Source organism: Lutjanus erythropterus, chromosome 21 (genome assembly GCF_056507025.1).
Source record: "Lutjanus erythropterus isolate fLutEry1 chromosome 21, fLutEry1.hap2, whole genome shotgun sequence".
NCBI lineage: Eukaryota > Metazoa > Chordata > Actinopteri > Lutjaniformes > Lutjanidae > Lutjanus > Lutjanus erythropterus.
The window spans coordinates 29,820,724-29,846,774 of NC_139337.1; the positions used below are offsets into that span (position 1 = coordinate 29,820,724).

The following is a 26,051-nucleotide window of genomic DNA, read 5'->3' on the forward strand; positions in this document are numbered from 1 at the left end:
TTTTCTGACATCTCTTGACTAAACAAATAATCTGAAAATAACTAGAGCTGCAATGATTAGCTGATTAATTGATTAGCTGATTGAGAGAAAATTAGTTGCCAACTATTTTGATAATCCTTTAATCATTACTTTAATTTTTCAGGCAAAAACATCAAACATTGCTGGTTTCTTCTTCAATGAAGAGTCTTTGGATTTTGGACTTTTGTTGGACAAAGTAAGTCACTTTGGGCTCTGGGATTTTTTTTTTTTTTTTAATAGACTAAAGATTTATCGTGAAAAATAATTGGCAAGTGAAATAACTTAGTTGCAGCCCTAAACAACCTGAACGTGTGTTTTTACGCAACAGAGGAATTCACGTTGTTACCATGACAACCACAATGTTACCTCAGAGGCGTCACCAAACATGAATTTAAAATCTAAACTGTTAAAATCTTCAAGGTGCCACAGCTCATGCTGGTCTGTCAAATCCTGTGACACATCTGGATTATTATTGTTTTGTTTTTTTTTTAAACATAATTTCTCAGCAAAATAGTCGACTATATAGAGAAACTCTAGAAATATGCAGCAAAGAATGAACACCGCAAACCCAACGACAGCATCTGTAGTGTCTCACAGGAAAGCGTCCAGCATCACAAACTGCAGCGGGGACAGGGACGGGACGCAGCCTGCTGACGTGTCTGGGTTTTGATCAATACCGCCGGCAGTCTCTGCCTCACAGTGGATATGGACTGTACAGTTTAAACGCCGGCGCCGTCTTCCCGTCCACAGCGACGTCCCGCGTTTTAGTTCACACCTAAAACTCCTCGATTGATTGTGAAGGTTTTTTTCTGCTCACGTCCGTCATAAAAGCAGCTCTCGCTCCGCTGAAGACCGGAGGACGAGGACACAGTCAGAGACAGAGGACAGATGTGTGTGTGTATGTGTGTGTGGGGGGAGGGGGTCGTGTTTTCAGGGCTTGACCTCTGTGGCGGGCTCTGGTGGGGTCACGGCTGCGGGCTGGGACAGCGTGGAGAACCAGGAGGACATGGCCGACTTGGCGCTGGTCAAGGCTCCGCCCACCGACTGACCTGAGAGGTGGAGGACAGTGAGACGTCACTAAACAGAACAGAAACTTCGAGATGTTCACAGATACGTTTGTTTTATGATTTCTGTCTAAATTATCGAATTATCAAAAAAATTACAGATCTGCGGTTAATCAACTATTAAATTAATCGCCAACTATTCTGATAATCGACTTTAATTAAAAAATGTCCAAACTCTCTGATTTCAGATTCTTAGATGTAAATATTTGCTGGTTTCTTTTGTCCTCTGTAACAGTAAACTGGGTTGTGGAAAAAACAAGACATGTGAGGACGTGACCTTTGACCCTTTTCTGACCCGATTACTCAAAATAATCCACAGATCTTGCTGTGAGCAGTTTCGTGTAGGAACTACTTCCTTTCGGCCTGAAACTACAACCATGTCTGTGGATTATTTTGAGCAACCAGGTCATGATTTCTGGAAAGAGACGCTGCTGTTGATTTTTTCATTTGTATTTTTTGACAGGTTGAGCGCCACAAGCCGAGCGTCATTCAGTTCCATCATACAGTCGCTCCAGGAAGCTGCGCTGCTGTGATCGCAACAACTGACGAAAATTCACCCGATCCCCCTGAACGCCACAACTTTTCCGCAAATTGAACCAATCATCTTCGCTCCCTGTGAGTTCTACCAGTCCTAACTGTCCGTTGTGCAAACATCATACACGACGCCTCAATGTTCTGTTTTATTATTCACTATGACAGGAGCACAAGGTTTGTCATTGTTATTGACATTCATCAAAACAGTGTTCACTTTTATTTTATAACTGTGTGTTTGTTGTTTTAACTTTAAGTTTGAGCTCCAAAAATATTTTGCCTTTTTGTGGAATACACCCCGAATAAAGCAAATTTTCTTTGAGTTTTTGTAATCGCGAGCCTTTCCGGTGAAGTTACTTAGAACTTTTAATGAGTTCAAGAAAAAAATTGCAACTTTCTTTTGCAATTTTCACTTGCTCCTGCAGTTTACTTGCAAAAAAAATGCATATAAACTTTGCAACATGCATTGCAATTTTTTAAGAAAAGACATTTCAGGCTGCAACAATCAGAAAAACAGCCTGTGAAATCCTGGAGGAGCTACTTCTACTGGAGAAAACTTAGTGACTGTTTTCTGAGCTTTCTTACCGACGACCTTCCCCGTCTGGACCACGCTGCGGCTGGTGGTCATCATGGCGTTTCCGATCTTCTTCCCTCTCTCGCTGTTCTGCACCGAGCTGCAGGGAGAGAGAAAAAAACAAACAAAAAACAAAAGGTTCATGACCCACGAATGCACCCTCCCCTCCTCTCCTCTCCTCTCCTCTCCTCTCCTCTCCTCTCCTCTCCTCCCCTCCCCTCTCCTCTCCTCTCCTCTCCTCTCCTCCCCTCCCCTCTCCTCTCTTCTGCTCTGCTCTCCTCTGCTCTCCTCTCCTCCCCTCCCCTCCTCTCCTCTCCTCTCCTCTCCTCACCTCTCCTCTCCTCCCCTCCCCTCCCCTCTCCTCTCCTCTCCTCTCCTCTCCTCACTTCTCCTCTCCTCTCTCTCTCCTCCTCTCCTCTCCTCTCCTCTCCTCTCCTCTCCTCTCCTCTCCTCTCCTCTCCTCACCTCTCCTCTCCTCTCCTCTCCTCTCCTCTCTCCGGTGTGACATTGTAGGAATTCTTCCTCCTTTCCAGGAAACAAACTACACAAAGGTGCCGTCGCTAAATGTTGAGCCGACCTGTTAGAGGGGATTATGTAACGGCCGAGGCTGAGCAGCAGCCACAGGTGGAGTATCTGATGATCGGAGGCGACCTGGGAGCGGAAACCGCGCGGCTACGTTTCACAGCAAACGCACGGCTAAATGTGGCCCCGCCTGGCTTTATCTGAGTCCAACACGCAACCTTTCACACGGATCCCCGCTGACCTGACCGTTGTTGAAAAGACGGCGTGGAGACGTGTCAGCAGCTGCCTTCACACCCTCTGATGAGCCAATTATTTCCTCTGAAAATAAACCTGTCACTGATTTTTACTACAGTGAAGCCGCCTGCAGGAGCTGAGCGCCTTTGATCATCACAACACAGAGCGATCACACACACTCTGAACAGTAAACAGTCAACTCCACCATTAAAATATGACATTTGTGACTTTTTTTTTCTTGGTTTTGGTGAGAGGACAAAATGACAAAAATCTGGAAAATCCTCTGTCACTCTCTGTGGAAGAGCTGCACAATCAACAACAACATCCAAGTGCAAAATCCAAATCGCAGTGATTTGAAAAAGGAAAAATGTGAGAAAACAGCTTTATAATGAGGTACTGTAGAGCTGCAGAGATGACCTGACCTAAAAATCTCGTTTTCCAGATGAAAGAAAACACGACTGTTCATTTCAGACGTCAATAAACTTCACAACTAGAGCTGCAACTAATGTTTGTTTTCAGGCAAATATTTTAAAGCTTATTGTTAACAGAGTCATGATGGTTTGTCATTTTTAAAAAGTAAAAAGTTTAGGAAACACTGATTTACAGTATCTGTTAAGACACCGAGGAAAATAAGACAGAAATCACTCAAAGACGACGGTAAATGTTGGTCAGCATGCAGCTCTTCAGCTCCTCTTCAGTGAAATTATGGAAATTAACTTTTAGTCTGTGAAAAAGTTGAGAAAACTCAAACTCTTAAGTCTTGAAAAAGTTTTCCCAACTTTTGTTAAGATTATTTATTTTTCTTCTTTAGATAAACTTTAATCTTTGAGTTGTAGAGAATGATGGTTAACATTTTAATATTTTCAGTTAAAACCATTTAATTTTCAGGCACCAAAATAATGAAAAATCAGGTTCACAGCTCACTGTGACCAAATTTAGAGTTTCTAAAGTTTCTAAAACTCAAAACATAAGTTCGAGTTTTGTTGAGTTGAGTACGGCTCGGTGCCTTTTTCTTTTGACGGCAGCTATAGATGCACAATTTTAAAAAAAAACAGTCTTCACGGAAAAGAGAGAATTTAATATGCAGATTTTTTGGTCTTTTGAGTGTAAAGGTTGTAGAGATTTCCTCCCTGATTATTCAGTGACAGACGTGAACAGAAACAGCTGTCAGAGTCCAGATTCAGAGCCGATCTAAAGGAGACCTTCAGCATGTGAAGTCTGTGAATGAAACCTAAAACCAAAGAGAGAGAGTGAGACGTGTGTGTGTGTGTGTGTGTGTGTGTGTGTGTCGTTCCTACACACCGCAGACAGATACAGTACAGTGTTTATCTGACTACAGCATCAACATGACACCGCTCTGTGCACAAACGAGCCTGGCGGAGCGTGAACTGGCACCGCCGCTCGCTGCCTCTGTGGCGTCTCGGGAGTCAGACGGACGTCCTGCGGCGCCGTCACTCACGGGGACACCGAGCGGATCCACCAAACAAGCTGCGGTTGCCAGGCGCTTGTTGCTAGGATCAATAATCCAGCAGCTCCAAGGCTGCATGTCCAGCAGGAATCTGTCCTCGCTGTGCCAACTTTTGTCTGTATTTTCAAAGTAAAAGCATCCCCTGTAGTGTTGAGTGTCTGTTTAAACCCACTAGGTGTAGATTTTTTCTTTTCTTCATTCATTTTGTTTGTGCAGTTTAAGTGTTTAATGTGAGTTATTTCACATCATCACAGATATTTTAAGAAGAAAGGGCTCTGATTTACTGATCAATTTTTTTAGTTGCAGCCCTAAAACTAAATCAAAATTTGCTGTCAAAATTAAACCTGATCCCATGTAAGTTTGCTGTTTTTTTAAAACTTTTAAATACTTTAAATAATTTATTCATCATGTTTTTATTGATTTATTGATCTCAATGAAAATATGTGGTTTAAAGATTCCAGAGCAGGCTTTCAGATTCTACTCAACATGTCAAAGCTTCAAAATATGCTTAAATTACAGGGAAAATCTTTATAAAATGATGCAAAAGACGTCTAGAATCATAGATTTCTCAACATACTGTAAGTGTGACTCCAGCATGGAACAAATCTTAATGAGATGAAGCTGTCGAGGGGAAACGTGGCTGGAATAATGGAAACACTGTGGTAAAATGATCATATTTAAACTTTTTTTTTTTTTTTTGCAGATACCAACCAACAGTCTGATGGTAGCAGAGAGCAGAGAGCCTCTGTGCACGCCGGCGGACACTCTCCATCTCGCCGGCTGACCCAAATAAACAGCTCCTTATGCAGCGTCCCTGCGGTCCGCTGACAATAAAGAAAGAGTGTCCGCCTGCAGCCGCGCAGCTCGTCACATGACTCTGTTTTCTGAGAACATCTCTGCCACCGGCCGCTCTTTGTCCGGCTCTGATGCCGGGGACACATGAAAAGGGTCGGCTGTGTTCGCCCCCCGGTGCTTCCATAATACACATGCAACACAGCACATTCACAAGGAAGTCATGCGTAGGGCCTAGTTTTTTGTTTTTTTTTTCCAGGGGAGTATAAATAGAGGAGAGGTGGCAGAGCGGCAGCAGCAGCAGCAGTGGGACAAAGACTGATGAGCTGGACTCAGCTTTCCTCTTTTACTTTCTCAACCGGCACCCTGACAAGTGGGACACATCAGGCCGGTCGCCGTCTGTCCCACTAACCCCTGTTTCCCCTCGCTGTCGTCCAGCCTCAAGTTGCAGGAAAACAGCTCCGTGTTTACTGGAATGTGGAGTTTTCTGCCGTTTTTTTGACGGGATGAGAGACAACAAGGCAGCGCTGTGAGCTCAGAAAAATGTCCCAAAGCTGACAGACTGGACAAGAAAAACTGTAAACATGCATTATAGAGAGGCAGAGCTCAGTGAGGAACCAGGTGATATGATGCGCAGAAAGTAAACTGCCTTATGTGGACACTGTAATGCACCTTTAGAAAGGATAAAAATATGTTTAAGGTCAACAGTCCTTTTGTCTCCGCCCCCATATTGATATGAAACAGTAATGTGAACACAGTGATACTAATTAAAGCTCAGAGCCCCGTTTCCCAGACCCTCCTTAGCGCTTTGGTCTCCCTTAAAGAGGACGTGAAGCAGTCAACCAAGTTATGATGGTTCACTGAATAGACTTAACCTCTAATCAACCATTATACAGAATAACAATCATGATAAATGTCAGCATCAGCATGTGATTAAATCAGCCAATCGCAGCTTGTAGAAGCGGAGCAGGTTATCAGAACGATATCTGTTCAGGTTTGTCATGTTAGAACAGACTCCTGTTCTTCTTTAATTGGCGTCTGAACGCAGAACCTGTTCTGTGCAGAACGTCGGCTCAGACTCAGTGTTGTTGGCTTTAATTGCCTTCAGTTTTTTTTTTGTTCCGGTGAGGAGAATTTCAACATCCTTCAGAGATGGAAGCGTGCGAGGCTCGAAGCTCCTGACAGCCAATAAACACTCGTCTCTGATGTTCAAGGTCGCAGCAGAGACGGAGCTGTTTATCTGCCGCCGTGCCCTCACGTCTCCGCTTAGGGAACACGTGTAGGAAAACACACACACACACACACACACACACACACACACACACACACACACACACACACTTTTCCACAGCGGCTGAATCCCCTCCTGTGACACAAAGCTGAGGCAGGAAATGAGACGCGTTTATTCCTGAGAAGCTTCGATGGCAGAGTGCCAAACTTCCTGCCTGCACCCCCCACATCAACCCCCCCCCCCCCCCCTCAATACCACCACGCCGGCTAAATCCAGAGTTTTATAGAGCGGCGAGGGGAGCCGAGCCCCTTCAAACCCCCCGCCCCTCCCCCTGGTCCATAAACACACCAACACAACACACTCTGAGCTGGTCAACACTTTTCAAATCACAATCTCTGCATCATCTGAGATCTGACAAGCGCAGGAACAAACAAACTGTGTGCAAACATGCACCGCTAAAACACAATTAACACATATTTTCATTACTGAATTTCCTGATTAATCATTTAGTCTATATACGTACATGAAAACGTTTCCCAGAACCCAAAGTAGCATCTTCAAATTCTGTTTTTTTTGTTGGATTAACTGTCCAAAACCCAAACACACACACTTCTTTCACACACTTTACGTTCTTGAGTCTCTCTCACATGTCGTTCCAGGTAAATTACTGGGGTTAAACTGCCTGTGATTTTCACGTGCAGCTTCATTCAGGTACATTTCCTTCTTGCACCTTTTTCCTGGAAAAGTCCAACAGATGGTAGCAATGCAACGCCTTTGACTCGTCTATTGAGGTTTTTAATTGAAGCTTTTGCAAAATCCTCACCTTGGATAAAGTGATTCACTGGATTCAGTGAGTTAAGTCTTTTCAAAATAAATCAACTTTCTAAAATGAACACGAGTCACTATTGTCAACATAAATATAATTTAAGGTGCTGTTAGACTGCTGCCCTGTTAATACAGGTGTGTGCCTCCTTAAGTCTAAATTAATTAATTAATTTGTGACACAATCAATTTATTAAAAGCAAAATTATATAAGAAAGTAAATAAACAGGGGAATTAAGACAAAGGTAAATAAATACAGAAGCAAATTAAAGCAGAAATATCAATTTATGTAACATTTTATAAATTAATGAATTATATTTAATACTATTCTGGAACATTTAATGGTATATACATTTATTAATTGAGCTGATTCATTTATTTGTGACAGTTTAAAGTCTTCCACGGGTTTAAAGTTTGCAAAAGAAAATCAAGAGTTTTAAAGTTTTTTTAAAAAGTGTATACACACGTCCAAAGTCAAAACGGAAATGAATTGAAATCAATCGTCTCAGATCCAGACACACTGAGGCTGTTTGTTCACAGCGAGCACCTTCAAAGTAAAAGCACAGGCAGCAAAACACTGAGCATGACTCGGACAAAATGTTCTTCAATGTTCTTCTTATTATTATTATTTTACATTTATTTGTGTCTTTTTCTTCTTTTTCATCTTATCTGGCTCAGTTTTTTGGATATTCTGTCACAGAATTAAGTCTTTTTTACTAAGTAGGATTTAAATATTGAACAGTTTAAGTTTCCTCCACAGTTTGTTTTTTTTCTGTGTTTGTTTACCGAGGATTTACGACGGAGTTCACAGCGGTCGTGTCACCAAACACCCGGAGGTAAAGTGAGAGCTCCGGGTATCACAGCCAAGCAGATTTGCCCGCGTGTCCTCACCGTAAAGCTAAGTTAGGGACGGGGGACACACACTCTTCTCCTCACTGTTTGTGTGTGTGTGTGTGTGTGTGTGTGTGTGTGTGTGTGTGTGTGTGTGTGTGTGTGTGTGTGTGTCATTTATCGGACGTGTAACACGAGAAGTGGCGCTCCAGCTGTGCACGGAGTCGCCTTTCATCCACGCTCTCCTGGAATGAAACCGGAGCTGGAGCTGAAGAAGTCTCCAGCTCTGTTTTTGAGAATGAAACTCGCTCATAATTAATGACTTCAGCTGATATGAGACCCTCGCTGCTGCTGCTGCTGCCACCACAAACCCCACCCGACTGACCCCCCACCTTCAGCCGGAGTCCAGTGAGCCATTACATCTACCCACAAACACAACATGTAGTGACACACTGCTCTCTGGACCTAACAGTAATAATGAAGTATTCACAAGTGGATGTAAAATAAAATTAATATCAGTTTAAATCTACACTACATTTAGAATATTTCCACTGCTTTACCTTCATGTTGGACAGACTTTTATGACAGGAAACCACCGTTTCATAAGCCAAGTAACACTCTTTCTCACTAAACCAAACTCCATTGGCAAAATCAGTCATTTTACCGCACAGAACACAGGAGCTGCTGGTCTACAGCTGCCTAAATCTGTTAGTTTATTTGTGTTATTGTGTGACTGGTGTTTAAATAGGTTAATCTAGATTAAGTTAAGTCACACAATAACACAAATAAAGTAACTGATAAAGGCAGATTTACGTCAGTGTCTCCGATGTTCTGTGAGGTAAAATTACTGATTTTGTTAATGGAGTTTGGTTGGTCTGGAGAGAGGGACATTTGATTTAAATAGCGGTGATTTCCCACCAGAAGAAAGCTGCCTGACAGCAAAGAAAAGCAGTGAAAACATTCTAAATATAGTGTACACTTACACTAATTTTAATTTTTTAGGTGTCTAAAATTGTTATTGTACATATTCTTCAGGTTTTTCCTACTTTAGATTTTTCTCCAGTCTTTTATTTTGAAGTGATCCTTCCTTCGTTCCTTCATAAGAGGAGGGAAAAAAATAATTTCTGGTTTTCAGCCGGTTAATTCTTGTTTTCAAATTAGAACTTTGTACAGACAAAACAACATCCTGTACTGTTGAACAATATTGTGAACATTTTAATAGATGCTTAAGGGCTGCAGAAGATATCAGAGTGTTCTGAACACAAGGTTCATAAAGCTTTTTGGGAGTAAAATTCAAGCACTTTCAAGGTACCTGAACCAAAAATTTCCAGACTCTTTAAGCCTTTATCATCACATCTAAATTGATACTATAAAATTTGCAATTGTAAATTTCTTTACACCTGCAGCAATCAATGCATGCTGTCAATTTTGTTTATTTTACCAGCTGTTCATATTAACTTTGATGGTATATTTTGATCTTGATTATTTACAGTAATGCTGCTAATTTTTAAGGTGATGGATCAAGAGAGGACTTATCCCGCAAAACACAGAGCATGAGTGAGGGAATGAGGTAAAATGTTTATGAATGACTGAATTAAGTTAACAGGTTGTATAGTAACTTTTTACATTGTTTTTTAAAGGAGTGTGACACTGAAATAAAGTAAAATCCACATTTTGTTTGACTACTGAACCTGTCTTCTCTGTGACATGTTTACTGGCATCTTGTCACCACAAGAGGGCAGCAACACACACGTTTTGGTGACCACGAGACAGGAAATCATCTGATATGATGAACTTTGGAAAAAAAAAAAAGGGTCACAGGTCTGCTGCTGATTCTGCTCTGTGCCCGAGTCCCCCTCGTCTCGCCTGTTATTCACACTTCACAGGATGTTGTTTTTCATGTTTTATGTCTTATAGTTTAGTGAATTTACACCAAAATGAGAAGTAAAGTTGCATGAAATAATAAGTTCAAATACTGCAGAGAAATAAAAGAAAACTCACTGTGAGAGTCGTAGTTTCACATCAGCAACACTGTACTGACCCTGGAACGGGTGTCTGCAACAGATCAGTCATAAATAAGAACTGGGAAATAAAAACTGTTACTTTCCAGATGCATACACTTTTAATGACATAAACTTTGTTTTCTTTCCTGCACACAGCATGTACACACTAAAGCACCTACCCCGGGGTGATGGCGGCCATGGCGGGGTGCTTGTTGCTGTACCACACTCGGTAGTTGTGGGTGATCTTCCAGGCCGCGATGAACGGAGCGCCGTAGTCGGCCAGCAGCCTCTCGTTATCTGAACGGAGACGACAACAAGAAAGAAAAAGAGAATCCTGGAGTCAGTGAACATGATCAGCCGCAGAACTGGATAAAGGTGTAAGTGTGTTCCTTTAATTGAAACTGAGCCGAGCCATTTTGGATTTATTAGAGCGAACATCATTAAAAGGTAAAACAAATGAGAATGTGCTTAAAACAATGAGACACTTCAATTTAGATCAAATGTATTTAAATACTTAATGCAGGCGTTTCTATAGCCTGCAGATACTCTGGATTAAACTTAAACTTAAATTAATGAGAATGTAATTAAATAACCTCTTAATGAAGAAGTGAGAGGGAGGGAATGAGTCTGTGAGGGAGCTAAAGACAAAAAGCATAAAGTCTGAGTCCTCCCACCTTGCTGTAGTGCAGAGGACAGTAAGGAGTGGAGGTAGAGGGTGAACTGAGCTCTGATCCACTCGTCTCCGCCCTCCCAGCCCGTCCCGTCCAGGAAAACGTCATCGCGGTTCTCCGTCACGTGTTTGACCACATAGTCGGCGAAACGCAGGTCTGCCGTCGTCAGGCTGAGGATCTTCCGGAGCTCGGGGTCCTGGATCTGGATACCGGCTTCCTCTACCTAAAAACAAAACAAAACACACACATACAATGTTTTACAAGTTTGACTTTAAGGTTACATTTAAGTCCAAATGTTTTATACGTGCAGGACTTACATCGATAATAGCATCACTGAGGTGCCTCTGCTGGCGGAAGAGGATGTTGGTCGCACCGGCAACGAAGCCTCGCACCGTCACGTCTGACAGGAGGTGATGCTGCTGCAGCGCCATGTAGGGCAGACACAGGTAACCCTGGCAACAAGAGGCAAAGGTCACACTCACACACACACTGAGGACAAAGGAGAGGCTGACCGAGTGTTAAACCTGAACTAATATTAACTTACTGGCAGTTGAGATATTACTGGTTATTTATAAACTAATATTGATTTTTTATGAACTGGTGTCCCTAAAAGTCGGAGTAAACATTCACAGTTCACCTTCACATTAAGAGTTCATGTCCAAAATGAGTTAAACATGAATTTTTAAACAAATGTCACCAAAATAAGATTTATTTTTAGTCACTGGAGTGTCACTTTGTTCCTGAATCTGTTTTGAGGAATCAAATTTTCATTTCCTGTTGCAGGCCTAAAATGATTATCACATTTTCAAACGAAAACGCACCTTTTCTTCTAAATTTTGTCAGCTAGTCTTGAGCCTCTGTAGGTTGGCTACGGAGGCTAAATTCGAAAAAATTAAAGTTTCAGAGGAAAATAAAGAATTTAATAGTTGCAGCTCCAGACAGATGTTTTTTCCCTTTTCATTTACACGTACGTAAACAAACTCTCAGATGCTGCACGGGTTTAAATTAGTGTTACCTTAGTGAAGACGGGGAGCGGCAGGCCGTACTGGTCCTCCTCCAGACCAGACACCAGACCCTGGGTGACTCCCTGACCGCTGGCGGGCTGCGGCTGCACCGTGATGGGCGTCCCCGGCTTGGAGTCGAAGGCGTCCGGCAGCTCTGACCCCGCCTCCTTCCCCTCGTCTGCCTCTTTGGGACCGCTCTCTTCTAACACGCTGGGGTCCAGGGTCTCCCAGTCGCTCTCGGAGGACTCCGGGGAGGTGCGTGACGGCGGTTTGAGGAGGTGGTTGTCCCCCTCCGTGCTGTTCCCGGAGGACAGAGACTCTCCGGCGGGCTGGGCGGCCCCTTCCCCCTCCAGCTCCAGCGTGGTGTTGTCGATGTCGGTGACGGACACGGAGACGAACTCCTCGGCTCCCGAGACGCTCTCCACCAGGCTCAGGTCCTCCGACACGCTGCCCTTCGGCCTGTAGTGGGACGAGTCCACCAGGCCGTGCTCGATCATACCTGCACAAATCAGATCACACGGAAATGTCAGAGCCATTTTATTTAATTTAATTCTAGTCCACTTTATCAATACTGATCAATTTAACCTTTAGCTGCTGACTTGATTGTTGTCTTACTTCCTCTTTTTTTTTATTTTGCCATTTTTTTCTCAGCTGTACAAGTTCATAAAAACAGTTCTAATTTTCAGAGCAAGAGGAGATTTTATTTCTTCTTTGTTTTGGATTTACTGACCTGGAAACAGTGATAAAACCGTCATCAGAGCTCCTACTAGTCTGTTGACAGGAGACACGTAGAACAGGACCTGCAAACGTAAGAAAACAACATCCAGAGTCGTTTTTCAAAGGCTCCAAATTGTTGGAAAAGGATAAAAGATCTGTTTCTCGTCGTACCTTCTTCTCCAGCAGAATGAGCTTGAAGAGGATGAGAACCTGCGAAGATAAAATGAAAAGACATACTGACATTTCAATCAAAACACAATTATTAGACTGCTGGAATAAACATTATTGTTGCTGCAATTTCCTACCTTGTGTCTAAAGTGCAGAATTAAATCTCTTGGTGATAAACCTGAAGAAAGAAAACAAACAAATGAGGAAATTGCTCTCAGATACAAATGCAGGAACACAACATCCCCAAATATGTTCTGTTTATCTGTTTAGAGAATAGAAAGAAGAACAAGAACAAAACAAGTCAAAAATCATCCTTACTCCTTCACAGACAACTCAGATATGTTCTAAAACACTGGGAAGTGAGTATTTATGTGATATAAGTTAAGTTTTACTCTCAAAGCCAACATGTGTAATAACATTTTATTCTACAAAATGACCCTGCAACCTTTCGTCTTAATCTTTAGTTGAGATAATTTACTTTTCTTCTTTAGATAAACTTGAATCTTTGAGTTTTAGAAACTCAGATTTAAGTTTTGTCTAAAGAAGACAAACTTCTTGCGTGTGATCGACCAACATGGCGCCCAAAATGAGGGTTTTACCTACCGAGATAAACCTGTGATCCCTCCAGAGACGAACCCCTCAGAGATCCGTTCATGTGTTCGTAGAGCTCCTGCAGGATCGGAGGAGGAAACATGACGTAAACGCAGAGGCGATAACAAAAAAATGAGGTAAAACATTAACAGACCGTTTCACATTCTCACCTTTAAAATAGAGATCTGTGAGAAGTCTTTCTCCTCGAAGTAGGCGTGCGTGATGAGCTGCAGTTTAGCTTGCAGCAGGCCGTAGAGAGGCTGGAAAGAAAAAAGTCAGAGCGGACGCTGTCAGCAGCAGACAATATGTGTGTGTTTACGTCTGAGTCATTTACGGCATGACTCTGAAAAACCTTTGCAAGTTAATTTCTCCTCACAGGGACGAGCAGCTGAATCATGACTCCTGTTTTCTCCCAAAACAACACGAGCTTCTTTATCATCTTTTCACCAGGAAATGATCCCACGTGATGACATCTGTCGTTTTCGGCGCTGAGCTCATTTAACTTCTCTCAGGGAAGCTGTGGAGCGACCGGCCTGAAGTAGTAAAGACATTTTCTACGTGTGTGAAATGTGTTTGTTTACACTATAGACACGTCCTCCCCACCACCCTGATGCACGCAGCTCCTCCACCCGAAACAGTGCTGTCCAGAAATAGCAGTGATGTGGCAGCAGATGAGGACTTTTCTAAGAGGATCAGACCAGACCAGACCAGCTGGACCGTCGTCAAAAGCTGCAGACAGTCTGCAGTGCTGGAAAGTAACTAAGTACATTTACTTAAGTAGCTGAGTGTTTTATTATACTTCTACTCCACTACATCTCAGTTACTTTTCAGATGAAGACTTTAAACCTGTGATGAGTTTATAAAGTTTAATATACTGTTATGTAGTAAATTAAAACCTGCAGCAGTATAAAATATTAATAAAACGAGCTCTGCTGCAGCTGGCTGCAATATCAAAATGCATCTCACATTACTGCATCAATTATACTCATCTAATATAATATATAATAATATAACAACAACAAAGACCATTCTGACTTAATGGTGAATACTTTTTACTTACTTTTTAAGATTTTGAACACAGAACATTTACTTGTAATAGAGTATTTTTAAATTGTGGTGTTGCTATTTTTACTTAAACCTATTATAAGGAGTTTTTAAGTGATTATGAAACTGTCTCAGTTTAATACTGATGCCTCTAAATGACCTACATAAGAGCTGCAGGGAGCAGTGCATCAGACAGAAGGAGATTTTTTTAACACTTTATATCAAGGTGCCTGTAATAAGCGTTAGTTAATAGGTAATAAGTCCTTCATAAGATGCTTATTAACATAATTATGTGTTAACAGGACTATATTTAAGTGTTATGTTACAGCATAATAAAAATGTTTTGTTCAACCAACAGTCCAAATCCCACAGATATTCAATTTGCAATGATGTAAAACAGTGATTCTCAAACTTTTATCAGAAATAATTGAACATGAATTTGCTGTAAGTCAACTAATTGGTTAATCACCAAATCTGCATGTAGCTTAACTTTTTTTTGTGCACTTGAGCTTATCTGAGACAGCCTGAGCTGAACTTTGGATGGAGATTACAGTGGATAATGTGAGATATCATGTGATTGAACTGTCTTGGTTTTACGATGACAGAACAGCAGAAAACGCCTCAACCATTCATTTGAAAGAAATAACCACCCGAACGCTGTGCAATGTTGATTTTGGTGAACCACACTTCTTTTTTCCTGAACATAACTGTGACATATGAGTACATGCATGGGCAGATAAAATGCACCGAACGCCTCAGTGAATTTTACTTGTGGGAACCATCATATTGAGTCTTTTATCACTTCATATGAGAGGAGACGGAGACTTCGGAGCCTCGCTGGATTAAATCTCCGGCATCAGAGGAGAAGATGTTGGGAGATAAAAAGCTTTTACAGACGTCAATTAAGTTACAGCCTTTTCTGCTGCAGTAAATCATGTTTTCCTCCTTCTACGATCACATGATCATGTCAAGGTCACGGTAATACTTCACAGCTCAGTGACTGAATTCATTACTTCCAGCGTGTAGAGTCACTGAGACTAAAATCTGATTGTGTGATGTTTTAAGATAAGAGCTGACTCACCACTCGACTGAGGACGCAGACGCTCTTCTGAACCGTCTCCCGGGTGACGTCAGCCTGTCGGACCTTTAGGGCCTGAAGAGGAGCGATTAAAAACATTAAAACATATATACAGTATATGTGTGTGTGTTAATAAAAGACCACAAACAGTGTGAGTCATCGCTGTGCAGAGACCTCATGAAAACCTCCCACTGATGTCATGACAGACAGAAATAGAACAGGATTCATGCCGTCATTTCATTTCCTCTCGAGAACACACAAAGAAGAAGAGAGCGGTGATGCTTCGTGTGCATGTGGTGAATACGCTATGTGGCCAAAAGTATGTGGACACCACCGCTGCAACAGCTCAGCAACAATCTAACCAGACATTTATTATATAATACCACATCTACGAAAAGTTAATTCTCTTCTGCACTGAACAGTTTTGGATGAATAAAATGAGCATTACCTGCCAATTTATTTGTGTTTAATTACTTTATAGTGTCTAAAATTATTTCAAGTTGTTCTATAATGAATTTAACTTCCTTTTTTCCTTTTCCTTTTTTTTCCTTTTTCAAAAAATTGCGATTTAGTCCTGGTGGATTTGGATATTACACTTGCTATTAATTGTACAGCACTAAATTTGCCTTTTTCCTTTTTTTACCTTTGGCATTTTTCTAAATCTTTTTATAGTGTTGTGTTTTAAATAAAAAAAACACATTACACACGTGGTGAAACCCTGGTTTAAACAATTACTACACCTCTAATAAAAACTCACGGGGAACAATTAACTGTTCTGCCACTGCTGTCTACAGACTTTTGGCCATAAAGCACATACATAGTTGAACAGTTATATACTGAGCTGGATAACAAAATTAAGATTTTGTATGAGTTGAAACAAAATGCATATGACTGACCTTTGCTTCTATTTGGCGATAACACGAAACTCCGTAGACACACTTCATGTCTCCACTGAGCGGCGGCAGGTGAAAATACACAGTGTCTGCAAAACAACAAGATCGGTCGTGTTAAAATAAACAAAATACTCCTGATCTTCATGACGAAAAAGATAAATGAGCAGGAGGATACAGTAATATTTAAACTATCAAAGAGCCAGTAAGATGAGATCATGTGTAAGTGCAGTTTGTGGAGGATTTTAACTGCAGAAAAAGCTTCAGCTCACTGCAAACACCTGACAGTAAGACGTGGCAGGTTCAGAGAGAGGAGGGTTATATAAGAAAGAGGGTACAAAAGGAGAGAATTAACATCAGACAGCTGACGAGACGTTTCGGTGATTATTTTACAGCAAAATGTAAGGAGCAAAAAGCACCGACAGGAGTGGGAGTCAAAGTAAAAGGTTGTCAAAAAAAATAAATACAGAAGAATACCTAAAGAAACAATAATGAATCCATGTACAGAATAACACAGGATATAGTCAGTTCCCTCTGATCATTATTACTAATCAGAGCAGACAGAAATCACTGATTGCCTGAAGCTCCTTCAACAGGAGAAACAAGTTACCAGTGATTGAAATGTCACAACTATCAGCCTTCATCCGACTGATGAACAGCGTTTTGTAATGCGGTTAAGATCCCTTCCTCTGGATGAGACGACAGCGGCGCAGTCACGGGGGTCAGGCTGCGGACGTCAGAGATTAACCAGAGAGATGAGGAGGACAGGCGGCGGCAGGGCGTCTGGACACAGGCCACAGCTGCACAACGCTAAAATACAGCAACTTCCACTCTGTGCTTCAGAGCGAGCGTTCATGTTTCAAGAGGAGAAGCTGATTCTGAAAGATGCAGCTTTGAAGGAAAGTCCGCTGAAGGGAAATGAGACTGAAACATAAACATCAGACGCCAGCAGACACTTTTATATTTAGTTCAGTGCTTCTAAAGTTCATCAAAAGGATGAGAAAGCAGAAAAATATATGTGTCTGTGATTTTTTTTTAAGACCTTCAAAATTAATCTTTTCTAAACGGATGGACAAATCACTCTTAGTCAGAACCACAAACTAAACACTAGTCAAAAGAGAGGTTTGAGTCATTCTTTAGGGGACAAGAAAAGGTCAAAATCCTCTTATTTCAGGTCATTAATCAGAATATTCTCTGGTTTGTTTACTCCTCTCTGACAGCAAACTGAAAATCATTGGGTTGTGGACAAAACAAGACGTTTGAGGACGTCATTTTGGCCTCTGGGAATTTTTTCAGACCAAACTAATCAATTAATGGAAACAATCAGTTGCAGCCCTAGAACATGTTATAAAACATCTCACATAAAAATAAAAGACATACAGCAGAAGGCCGTTGATGAACTGATTAAATCAACTGAAATATTATTACTGAATGTTCTTTGGTTGAGATTTTCTCTTCTTTTTCTTGGACTGGCACTGAACTGGTTTCTATCGTACCTAATTTTAGTGTTTGTCTTGGGAATTTTAGCTCTAAAAGAAACGTCTCATGCGGTGTTTCCCCAGCGGTCAATTCTAGGCCCATTAACAAAGCTTGGTGACCCTCCAGCAACTCCAGCGTTACCTCCTGTAGTCCGGCCAATGGGAGCTGGGGGGTTTTAATGGTGGGTCCTTGGAGTAGAGGATGGAGTTGGAGAATAATGTGAGAACAGGTGAAGTGTGAATACAGGCTTCTTGGCTTGTTGCCGGGGGCTTTGGAAAGTCGATGAGCACTCTCAGGACGGACTGGGCTTCTTTCACTTAGTGAGTAGATGCAGCCTTTTTGGTTTGGGTCCCTGAGTTGAGGGGTGGGTGTGTGATGCAGGGGCATTTGTGACTGAAGGTCCTGATTGCCACAGTATGTCTCTGCGTGCAGCTACTACCTGAACCAAGATTTGCCAAAGATCTGAACCGAGACACAGATAAAACATCCTGCTCAGTGCCTACAGGAAGTTGCAATGTTCATGCAAATTCAACCACCCCTGTGAATCCTGCGCAGCTTTGCAACTTTGTCCAAACTCTGCAAATTTTCCACAAATTTGACATCACACATGTTCGACTCAATGAACCCAGCCAACTTTTTGTTTTATTATTCACAAGTTTTTTGCATTTATATTTTTTATTTTGCTCGAACACTGACTTTGGTGCGAGGGCCCTTCTGAAACTGAAGGAATTATTATTATTCTTTGCTATTATTCCTCCAAATTAATCACATATTTCATATTCTATATTGATATACTGTTGTTCTATTACTGCATTTCATCTCACATGTCCCGTAATATCATAGTTCTGTAATATATTATATTTAGATGCTACACTGTTTTATTACAAATGTACTACTTTGTATATTATTCTGGTTTACTCTGTTATAGTAAATGGTATCATATTATTATATATAGTTTCTATTTTGATTTCTATTCGAAATACTTTTTGCTTTTTCTCGTATCCATTTCTTTCTTTCTGCTGCTGCAGCGCCTGAATTCTCCTCTGCAGATCAATAAAGACTTTTCTTATCTGATTTCATCGTATTTTGCAGCTGTCAGCAGCTCCTGCACTTCCTCTGAGCATTGCATTGTGGTACATCGTGCTCAATGATCATTACTTTGGTCACACATGTCCACGGTGGACACTACATACAGGATTTAAAACCTGCTTAAAATTCATACAGAGTTTGGAACTTTCGTCCAGCTTCACGTCCACAACAGCGGCTAAAATGACAGAAGATGATGTGAGACCAAAATGGCTCCTAAACTGCATTAAAGTAAAGTCAACAGCAGATATGCACATTAATAAAATGAGGCATTAAAGAACAGCGACAACAAACAAGAGGGACAGTAACTGTCTAAAGGAACCGTCTTATTCCACACAAGGTGTCTGTTAATCTTTAGCGGTGTTCCTGCAGTGTTCACAGAAGAATTCGATCGCTCCTCTGTAACCAACACCCAGTCATATCAGTGTGGCTGCTGTTTTTATGAGCCTCTGCAGTGCAGAGGGAGTCGGTCACATCACTGTTGTTTTATTTAATCAGCTAACAGTCTGGAACACACAGCGGAGCGCCAGTAACAAAAGACACACAAGATTACGAAGCACGCAGCAGGGATCGATTCAAGCCTTTGAAGACTTTTCTACATTTGGAAATGTGAAAATGGGCATAAAAGCTGCCTGCAAGAAGTGCTTAAGTTTGGATAAAAGCCAAAATTTTCTCTCTTTCATTCAGGATGATGGATACTTCCTCTGCTTCAGGAAAAATCTGCTCATTCTTGTAACACAAAAACCGTCATTTTCACTCCTTCAGTCAGACAGACTCTGAGCTGGCCTGCAGAAACTCTCCCGTACTGTAACTGTAGTGCCGATGGGTGCAGTCATAGCTGAAATGACTCAGTTCCTTCTGTTTGCCCTCGCGGGACGGGGCAGGACGACGGCGGTGAACCACAGCTGACTGTCACATGACGGCAGCCAGAACACACGGGACAGACGAGAGTCAGCTCACTGTCACTGTCCTGCTCTCTCTTTACAGCCTGGATACTGTTTCTGCTTTACAGAAGTGACACCTGCTTTTACTAAATCAAACAGCCCCAAAGCAAAAACAGACCAAAGCATGCAAGAGAGGAAAACTGCCAGAATATTTTCACATCTAACTCTGCGAATTAAAGGTTTACTTCAGATTTGTTTATTAGTGGAACAGTGGAAACATGAATCAAGATGAATTAAGTGTGTTTTTTGATGAGTTAATCAAAAAGCAGTAAAACAGAGAAACTTGAAATCAGAAGGTGTATGGTTGTATTTTTTCATACATCACATCCTCTACATGCTTTTCAAGAAAACATTCAGATTTTATATCCTCTTAAAAAACATTTGATTTGAACATCAGTCAGAGATAAGGCAGTGGAGAACAGTGATTTGAGTCGATCAGTCTACTTATTTCCTTGAATAATCACGTGCAGGATACATAATTGTTCCTAAAGTATCAGGTCTTTATTGATAAATCTAAACATTTAAGTGTAATTAATGTATTACTAATAGACAGATTGCATGATAACCCAGTTTAATCCTGTTTAGTTATTAGGTAGATTTAAATGTAAAGAAATGCAGGATTTAGATTTATTCATTCATTTATTCAGCCAAAATGTGGACTTTCTCTCAGCCTTTAAAACAAACTGTATACACACTGTAGTTGTGACGTACCTTCCTGGTAGTTGTGCGCTCCGTCAGGAAGAGCCAGGAAAGGGAGGTACTTCCACTCCTCCGGCAGCAGGTTGCTGTCATGAGCCTCATCTGGCATCAACGGCGGGTACGAGAATTCAACCTGATGGTCGAGGAAACAAAGTCAGAAACTTGTAACTTAACTTATACTTACTTGCCGTACAGAGGATACCATACTTTATGGTCAACATCTGCAGGAACAAGAGTCTGCAGCTACATGCTAACATGCTGATGGTATGTTTTGGTGCGTTGGCAAGCTAACATTTGGTAATTAACTCAGTACAGACATACAGGGGAGGCTGATTCAGGGGCGTAGAATTAAAAAGGGACGATAGGGACGATAGGGACATGACCCTTCCAGTCAATGTTAGTTAGTGAGATTCGATTTTGTGACAAACCACCTGTTCTAATTACAGATGCAAAACAACGTGTGGGTCTCATGGGTCTACTGCCAAAATATTTAAAGTAAAATAAGTTCAAATACCTCGTTAAAATTACTTACATATAGCTCCACAACTTGCCTTCATTTAGTATTCAAGGATTCATGAATATGCAAATATACCCTGCCACCTCTTTGTTTAACGGGATTGGTTCCTTAGATTTATGACGTCATACATCCGGCCTGACTGAATCTGTGTTTTTTTTTTTTTTAAACTGCTTTCGCTTGCTTATTCGGGCGATCAGGGGAAAAGTGAAAAATACACACAAATCTACGATGATGTCATTTATTCCTACTAATGCTGTAATCTTAGTCAGCGCTCCTCTGGCAGCAGCACAGCGTTTCTCTGTCTCTCCTTGTGCCGTGAGCCTCAGCCAGGAGACCAATGTTGTCAAGTTACTAAAATTTAGTAATTAGTTACAGTTACTGGTTACTTCTCCCAAAAGTACCCTAATTATTTTACCAATAATTGCATATTTTTCTCTCTCTTCATAATATCATATTCATATTTTATTATGTTTCCACTGAACTCAAGAGGAAGCTGTCTGAAGAAAACCCAGTATTTCTCCCATACAGCCCCGCCTCCTGCCAGCGGTGACATTAAGAGCCTCCAACCAGATTAACCTGAAACCTGCTGATCCTGAATGCAACACACACACAGTGTGGCAACAATGATTCACTCTTTCAGGATAAACTCATGTAGAGTGCACTCCCTCAGGGCGAGGTGCTACCACTGCCTCTGGAGATGCGATGCTCTTAATAAAAACTCGCCCGCGTCTCCTCAATGAGCCTCCTGCTGCAGAAACAGATGGACGGCAGGTGAATAAAAGGAGGAGGGGTGGGGGGTCCACAGAGACATTCAGACTGTAAGAGAAGATGGATTAAAGAGCCAAGAACTCAATCTGATACTCAGCAAGAGATCACTGACCCCTATCAGATAACCTCCACCACCAGAGGCAACGGGCCCCAAACAAAGAGCCTGCACTGTCTGCTCCGTCAGCCTCGTTTTTACAGTAAAAAATGTCTTTTTTTATCTTTTCCCTCGAAGAGCAGCTGCTTTCAAGGCCACTGAGTCGAGCTTAACAGGCCACACAGAGACAGTCTGTCCATCTTTTAGCAGCAGAGACAGATGGTGAGCAGCGACAACAACAAGGCTCAGTATTTGGTTTTATTTCAACAGCCAGCTCGGCCTGTAAATGTAATGAATTTTGTAGAAGAAGAAGAAGAGGAGGCGGTAATTAGATGCATCAGAGGCACTTATGGTGAATGCTTCACATACACTTTCACTAATTAGCAGGTGTTAAACGCTGCTTTTTGTCATGCAGGGGGCTAAAGGCCGACATGTCAAACTGATGTCTGAGATAAATGTTAAGCTTTGCAGAAAAGGTTTAACACCAAAAACAACAAGTGGGTGAGTTTCTGTTTAATTTAGGTTTAAAAAAAACAAAAAACAAAAACCAAGGCTTTGTGCAGAAAAACAGTATAAATGAGTATTCACATTAGTCATTACTTCATTATCGATTAATCATTTTCTCACTTAATTGATTAGTTTTGGTCCATAAAATGTGAGAAAAGGGTGAAAAATGTTGACTCAAAGTTTCCCAAAGATCAAGATGAAGTCCTCAAACGTCCAAAGATATTATTAGTAATGTACTAATCCGTCAGTTCTGATCTGATCCTGGTGTTGGAATTTGGATAACTGATGATTCTGACACTATATCAATATCAATATTTTCAAATTGCAGGAGGTGCAATATGTGTTAAATGCAAAATATGTGTCAAACTACCATTTTAAATTAAATATTGTGCTGCAGAAGCACCTGGAGGCGTCTGCAGACAAACAAACAGTGAGAAGATCCCACATGAGAACATCAGCTACAAACAAACAGCCAGAGGTCAAAACAAACAAACAAACACTAACGAAGACGTTTAAGAAAGGAAGGACATGTTCAATCTGAAAACAGGTGACTGATGAAGTGACGTTTATTTTAGTTATGCAAAGTCAATGATTGTACTTTAATAAAAGTCTAAACCAAGTCAAAATTTGAAGACATTTTTTTATTTGACATCCATAGGAAGCGTATAAAGACTGAAGAAAACGAGCCACAGATGTGGACTATGAAGCATATTTTAGTTGACGAAAAGTTAAAACTTTTTTTTTTAACTGGGCGTATAGGCTACATATTTTTTTTTAACAGTTGGCAAATGTAAGAATCATTTTGGTTGAGACGGTTAAAATTTCAAGGCAACGTACAGTAACAGAGCTCGACTCAAACTCTTATGTTTTGAAATAAACTTTAAAAAGTTTTGTCGACCTATAATCTTTTGTTGAGATAATTTACTGTTCTGTAGATACACTTCAATCTTTGAGTTTTGGAAACCCCAAAAACTGTGAGCTGTGATTTGTCATTGTCATTATTTTGGTGCCTGAAGATTCAAGATCAGTAGTCGGTGAAACTTCTTCAAAACCAAAAAGTTTGAGTTGGGCTCAAAACTCAAAAATCTATTGCAGCACGCTGCCTTGAAATTTTGAGTTTTTCTCAACTTTTACACGGACCCAATAATGACGTGCAAAAATTAAAATCTAGATTAAAAATCTAATTCTTTGCCATGAGGAGCCACAGGTTGCAGACTCCTGGTATAAACGGTCAGTTATTCTTTTTTCTTTTAAGTTTTATTCATTTGTAGGCCGTCATTTTATTAAATAGAGTGATTAAAATGGTTGTACTGTTCAGTAATTTGTCTCATAAACTAACATGAAAAAGAAATATAAGAACCTGGATCATGATCCTGCCTGAATAAAATCATACTATGACATTTCTGCCACATCGTCCACCGCTTGAATCACTTCCTTTTTGAGCTTGTAGACAGTCACAACCTTTGATAAGCAGCGATGCTTTTTTTTAACAGGGCGTCACATCAAAAAAGTTAGGAAATACTGAGTTAGTTAATTTGTTCGTTAAGCTTTATGTGTTCAGGAAACCTCGTGAGATGGAGATCTCTGTTGCAAAAGAAAAAATTACTGTGCACACAGAGTACACATCAACACAACGAGACAAGTCAGATCGTCACAGCAGGGTTGCATTTCATGTCTATTTCATAATTTATTCATCCGTAGATTATTTTGTCAATTAACTGATTAGTAAATTAATCGTTGAGTCCACAATATGTAAGAAAACAGCATAAACTGTCCGAGCTGATGGATTTAAATGTCTTGTTTTGTCTGACCAACAGTTTTGAAACAGACAAACTAAAAATCATCACATCTGAGAAGCTGCATCTTGGGAAAGTTTGTCACAAAACTTCAAACAATCCAGCGGTTCTTTTAACATCATATGTGGTGTAAATACTGTCTTTTCCTGCACTGACAGCAGCCGACAGGAATTATTTTCATGAAACTGAGTTTGTTACACTTTTTCTGTGCAGATAGTTTCATATCTCTTCTGCTGTAGAAACAGATCACACAACACGATCATAAACACAAATATCATCAGAAATATCACTGAGTGAAGGTTTTAAACAGCTCAGAGGAACAAGTGTCTCAGGCTTCAATCTGTGCTGCAGCTTAATAATTAAACTCTTCGTTTTAACTACAGATGCAATAATTAGCTGATTAACTCTTAAGTTAACAATCAACAATCAATGACTTATTAATAATTAATAAAATATAACATAATTCAATTCACTACACTTTAGTGACATGAATGTTTTAATGCCAAAGCGTTAATGATACAATAATTAAAAAAAAAAAAAAAGTGGCACATATTAATTCAATGATATTTAAGAAAAATTATGGTCGGTTCTGAACACTAAGTCACAGTTATTAGCCATCATCAATCAACATCCACAACTAATGGATCAGTCAAGAAAATGATCAACAGATTAATCAATAATGAAAATGAATGAATGAATGCGTGCGCCACATGTTTGAACCCAATTTTCAACTGACAAGGTTGTGACAGGATGAATTAATGGAGAAAATAATCAATGATGAAAATGATCATTAGTTGCACAGCACTAGATTTTCAGTTCTCTTCCTACTACTGAGAGACAGTTTGCAAATATAATCCATGAGTAAAAACAATCATTAAACTTTAGTTTTCTGAATTTGTACCAGTTTTTACAAATCAGATCGCAAAATGATAGATGCAGCCTTGTAGTGTCCATATTAGAAAATATCCCAGAAAGCCAAAACTCTGATTAAACACTGTGTCAAAGCAGTAACAGTATCTCCCACAATATCCTCACATTGTTGACATCCAGGCACTAAATCAGCAGCTGTGTTTGACTGGCAGATTAATAACAGAGAGGTAAATAAATACACTGTGTCCAGAAGGAGCACTGGGAGGAAGCTGCAGTGTAATGATAACACTGAACTGCTGCTGTTGAATACATTGAAGTGAAAAGATGTCCAAGTTGGCAGCAGAGCACATGTTACATAACCCTGAGAGCCCAGAGCCAACAGCTGATGTTAAATACAACCTCTCTGCACTGCACTGCACTGCATGTCAGCCTGTGTAGAATTATTATTATTATTATCATTCTTATAGTTATTATTATCATCAGCACTGCAGGGTTATTCTGTGTGTTAGTCAGAGGGTGGACAGCTCTCCTGTGGTCAAACCACACACAAATATAGTGGGAATGTTCCTTTTTTTATCAGTTCATGAGGAAGGGCTAGCTAGCAGTTAGCCCTGCTAGCATGGAGCAGGGGTTCACCTACCTGACAGCCCTTTTTATGGTGAAATCCAACCACCACGATGTGCAGCACCGGGCCCTTCTGCTCGTCTCTGCCGTGAGACTCCATCCCGCCTGGTGTTCAGGCAGTCCCGGGTTGTTTTCTGACTCGGGGGTCGGAGGTAAACACACCGGGCAATGGCCGATTCCTTTTACCCCTGAATCGATGCGGTCCGTCCGCAGCGCACAGACAGGCAGGAGGCACGAGCACAACACAACCAGAGATGATTCTCTTCCGCTTCGTCCCACTGCGACAGAGGACGAGCCGAGCGAGAGCAGTACCGTTGCGCACTTCCGTGTTCGTCATCAAGTTTTATAAAAAGTTTTTAAAAATTCTATAGATTTTTTTACTTATACTTTTGCTTTTCATTTATTTGTCCTCTC

The 26,051-nt window shown here is 40.8% G+C and overlaps 1 protein-coding gene across 1 annotated transcript; it reads right to left on the minus strand.

Moving 5' to 3' along the window:
- On the minus strand, positions 1-25,945 carry avl9 (AVL9 homolog (S. cerevisiase)). Its single transcript, XM_084747682.1, has 16 exons — positions 25,654-25,945; positions 20,474-20,594; positions 16,260-16,345; positions 15,367-15,438; positions 13,412-13,501; positions 13,254-13,320; positions 12,788-12,828; positions 12,654-12,692; positions 12,496-12,565; positions 11,777-12,264; positions 11,079-11,213; positions 10,765-10,984; positions 10,270-10,387; positions 10,089-10,142; positions 2,199-2,287; positions 1-1,067 (listed from the first exon to the last, which is right to left on the minus strand). The coding sequence occupies exons 1-16, from the start codon at positions 25,735-25,737 to the stop codon at positions 949-951; spliced, it is 1,893 nt and encodes a 630-aa protein (XP_084603808.1). The 5' UTR covers positions 25,738-25,945; the 3' UTR covers positions 1-948.
- Positions 25,946-26,051: the final 106 nt, after the last annotated feature.

What these genes read in the sequence shown, in the direction of transcription:
- avl9 (XM_084747682.1), bottom strand. Translation starts at nt 25,737, where the DNA reads ATGGAGTCTCACGGCAGAGACGAGCAGAAGGGCCCGGTGCTGCACATC. An exon ending in TCTGCGTCCTCAGTCGAGTG is followed by an intron (nt 13,502 to 15,366) that starts GTGAGTCAGCTC and finishes TTTTCTTTCCAG; the next exon opens with CCTCTCTACGGCCTGCTGCA. An exon ending in GGGATCACAGGTTTATCTCG is followed by an intron (nt 12,829 to 13,253) that starts GTAGGTAAAACC and finishes TTCTTTCTTCAG; the next exon opens with GTTTATCACCAAGAGATTTA.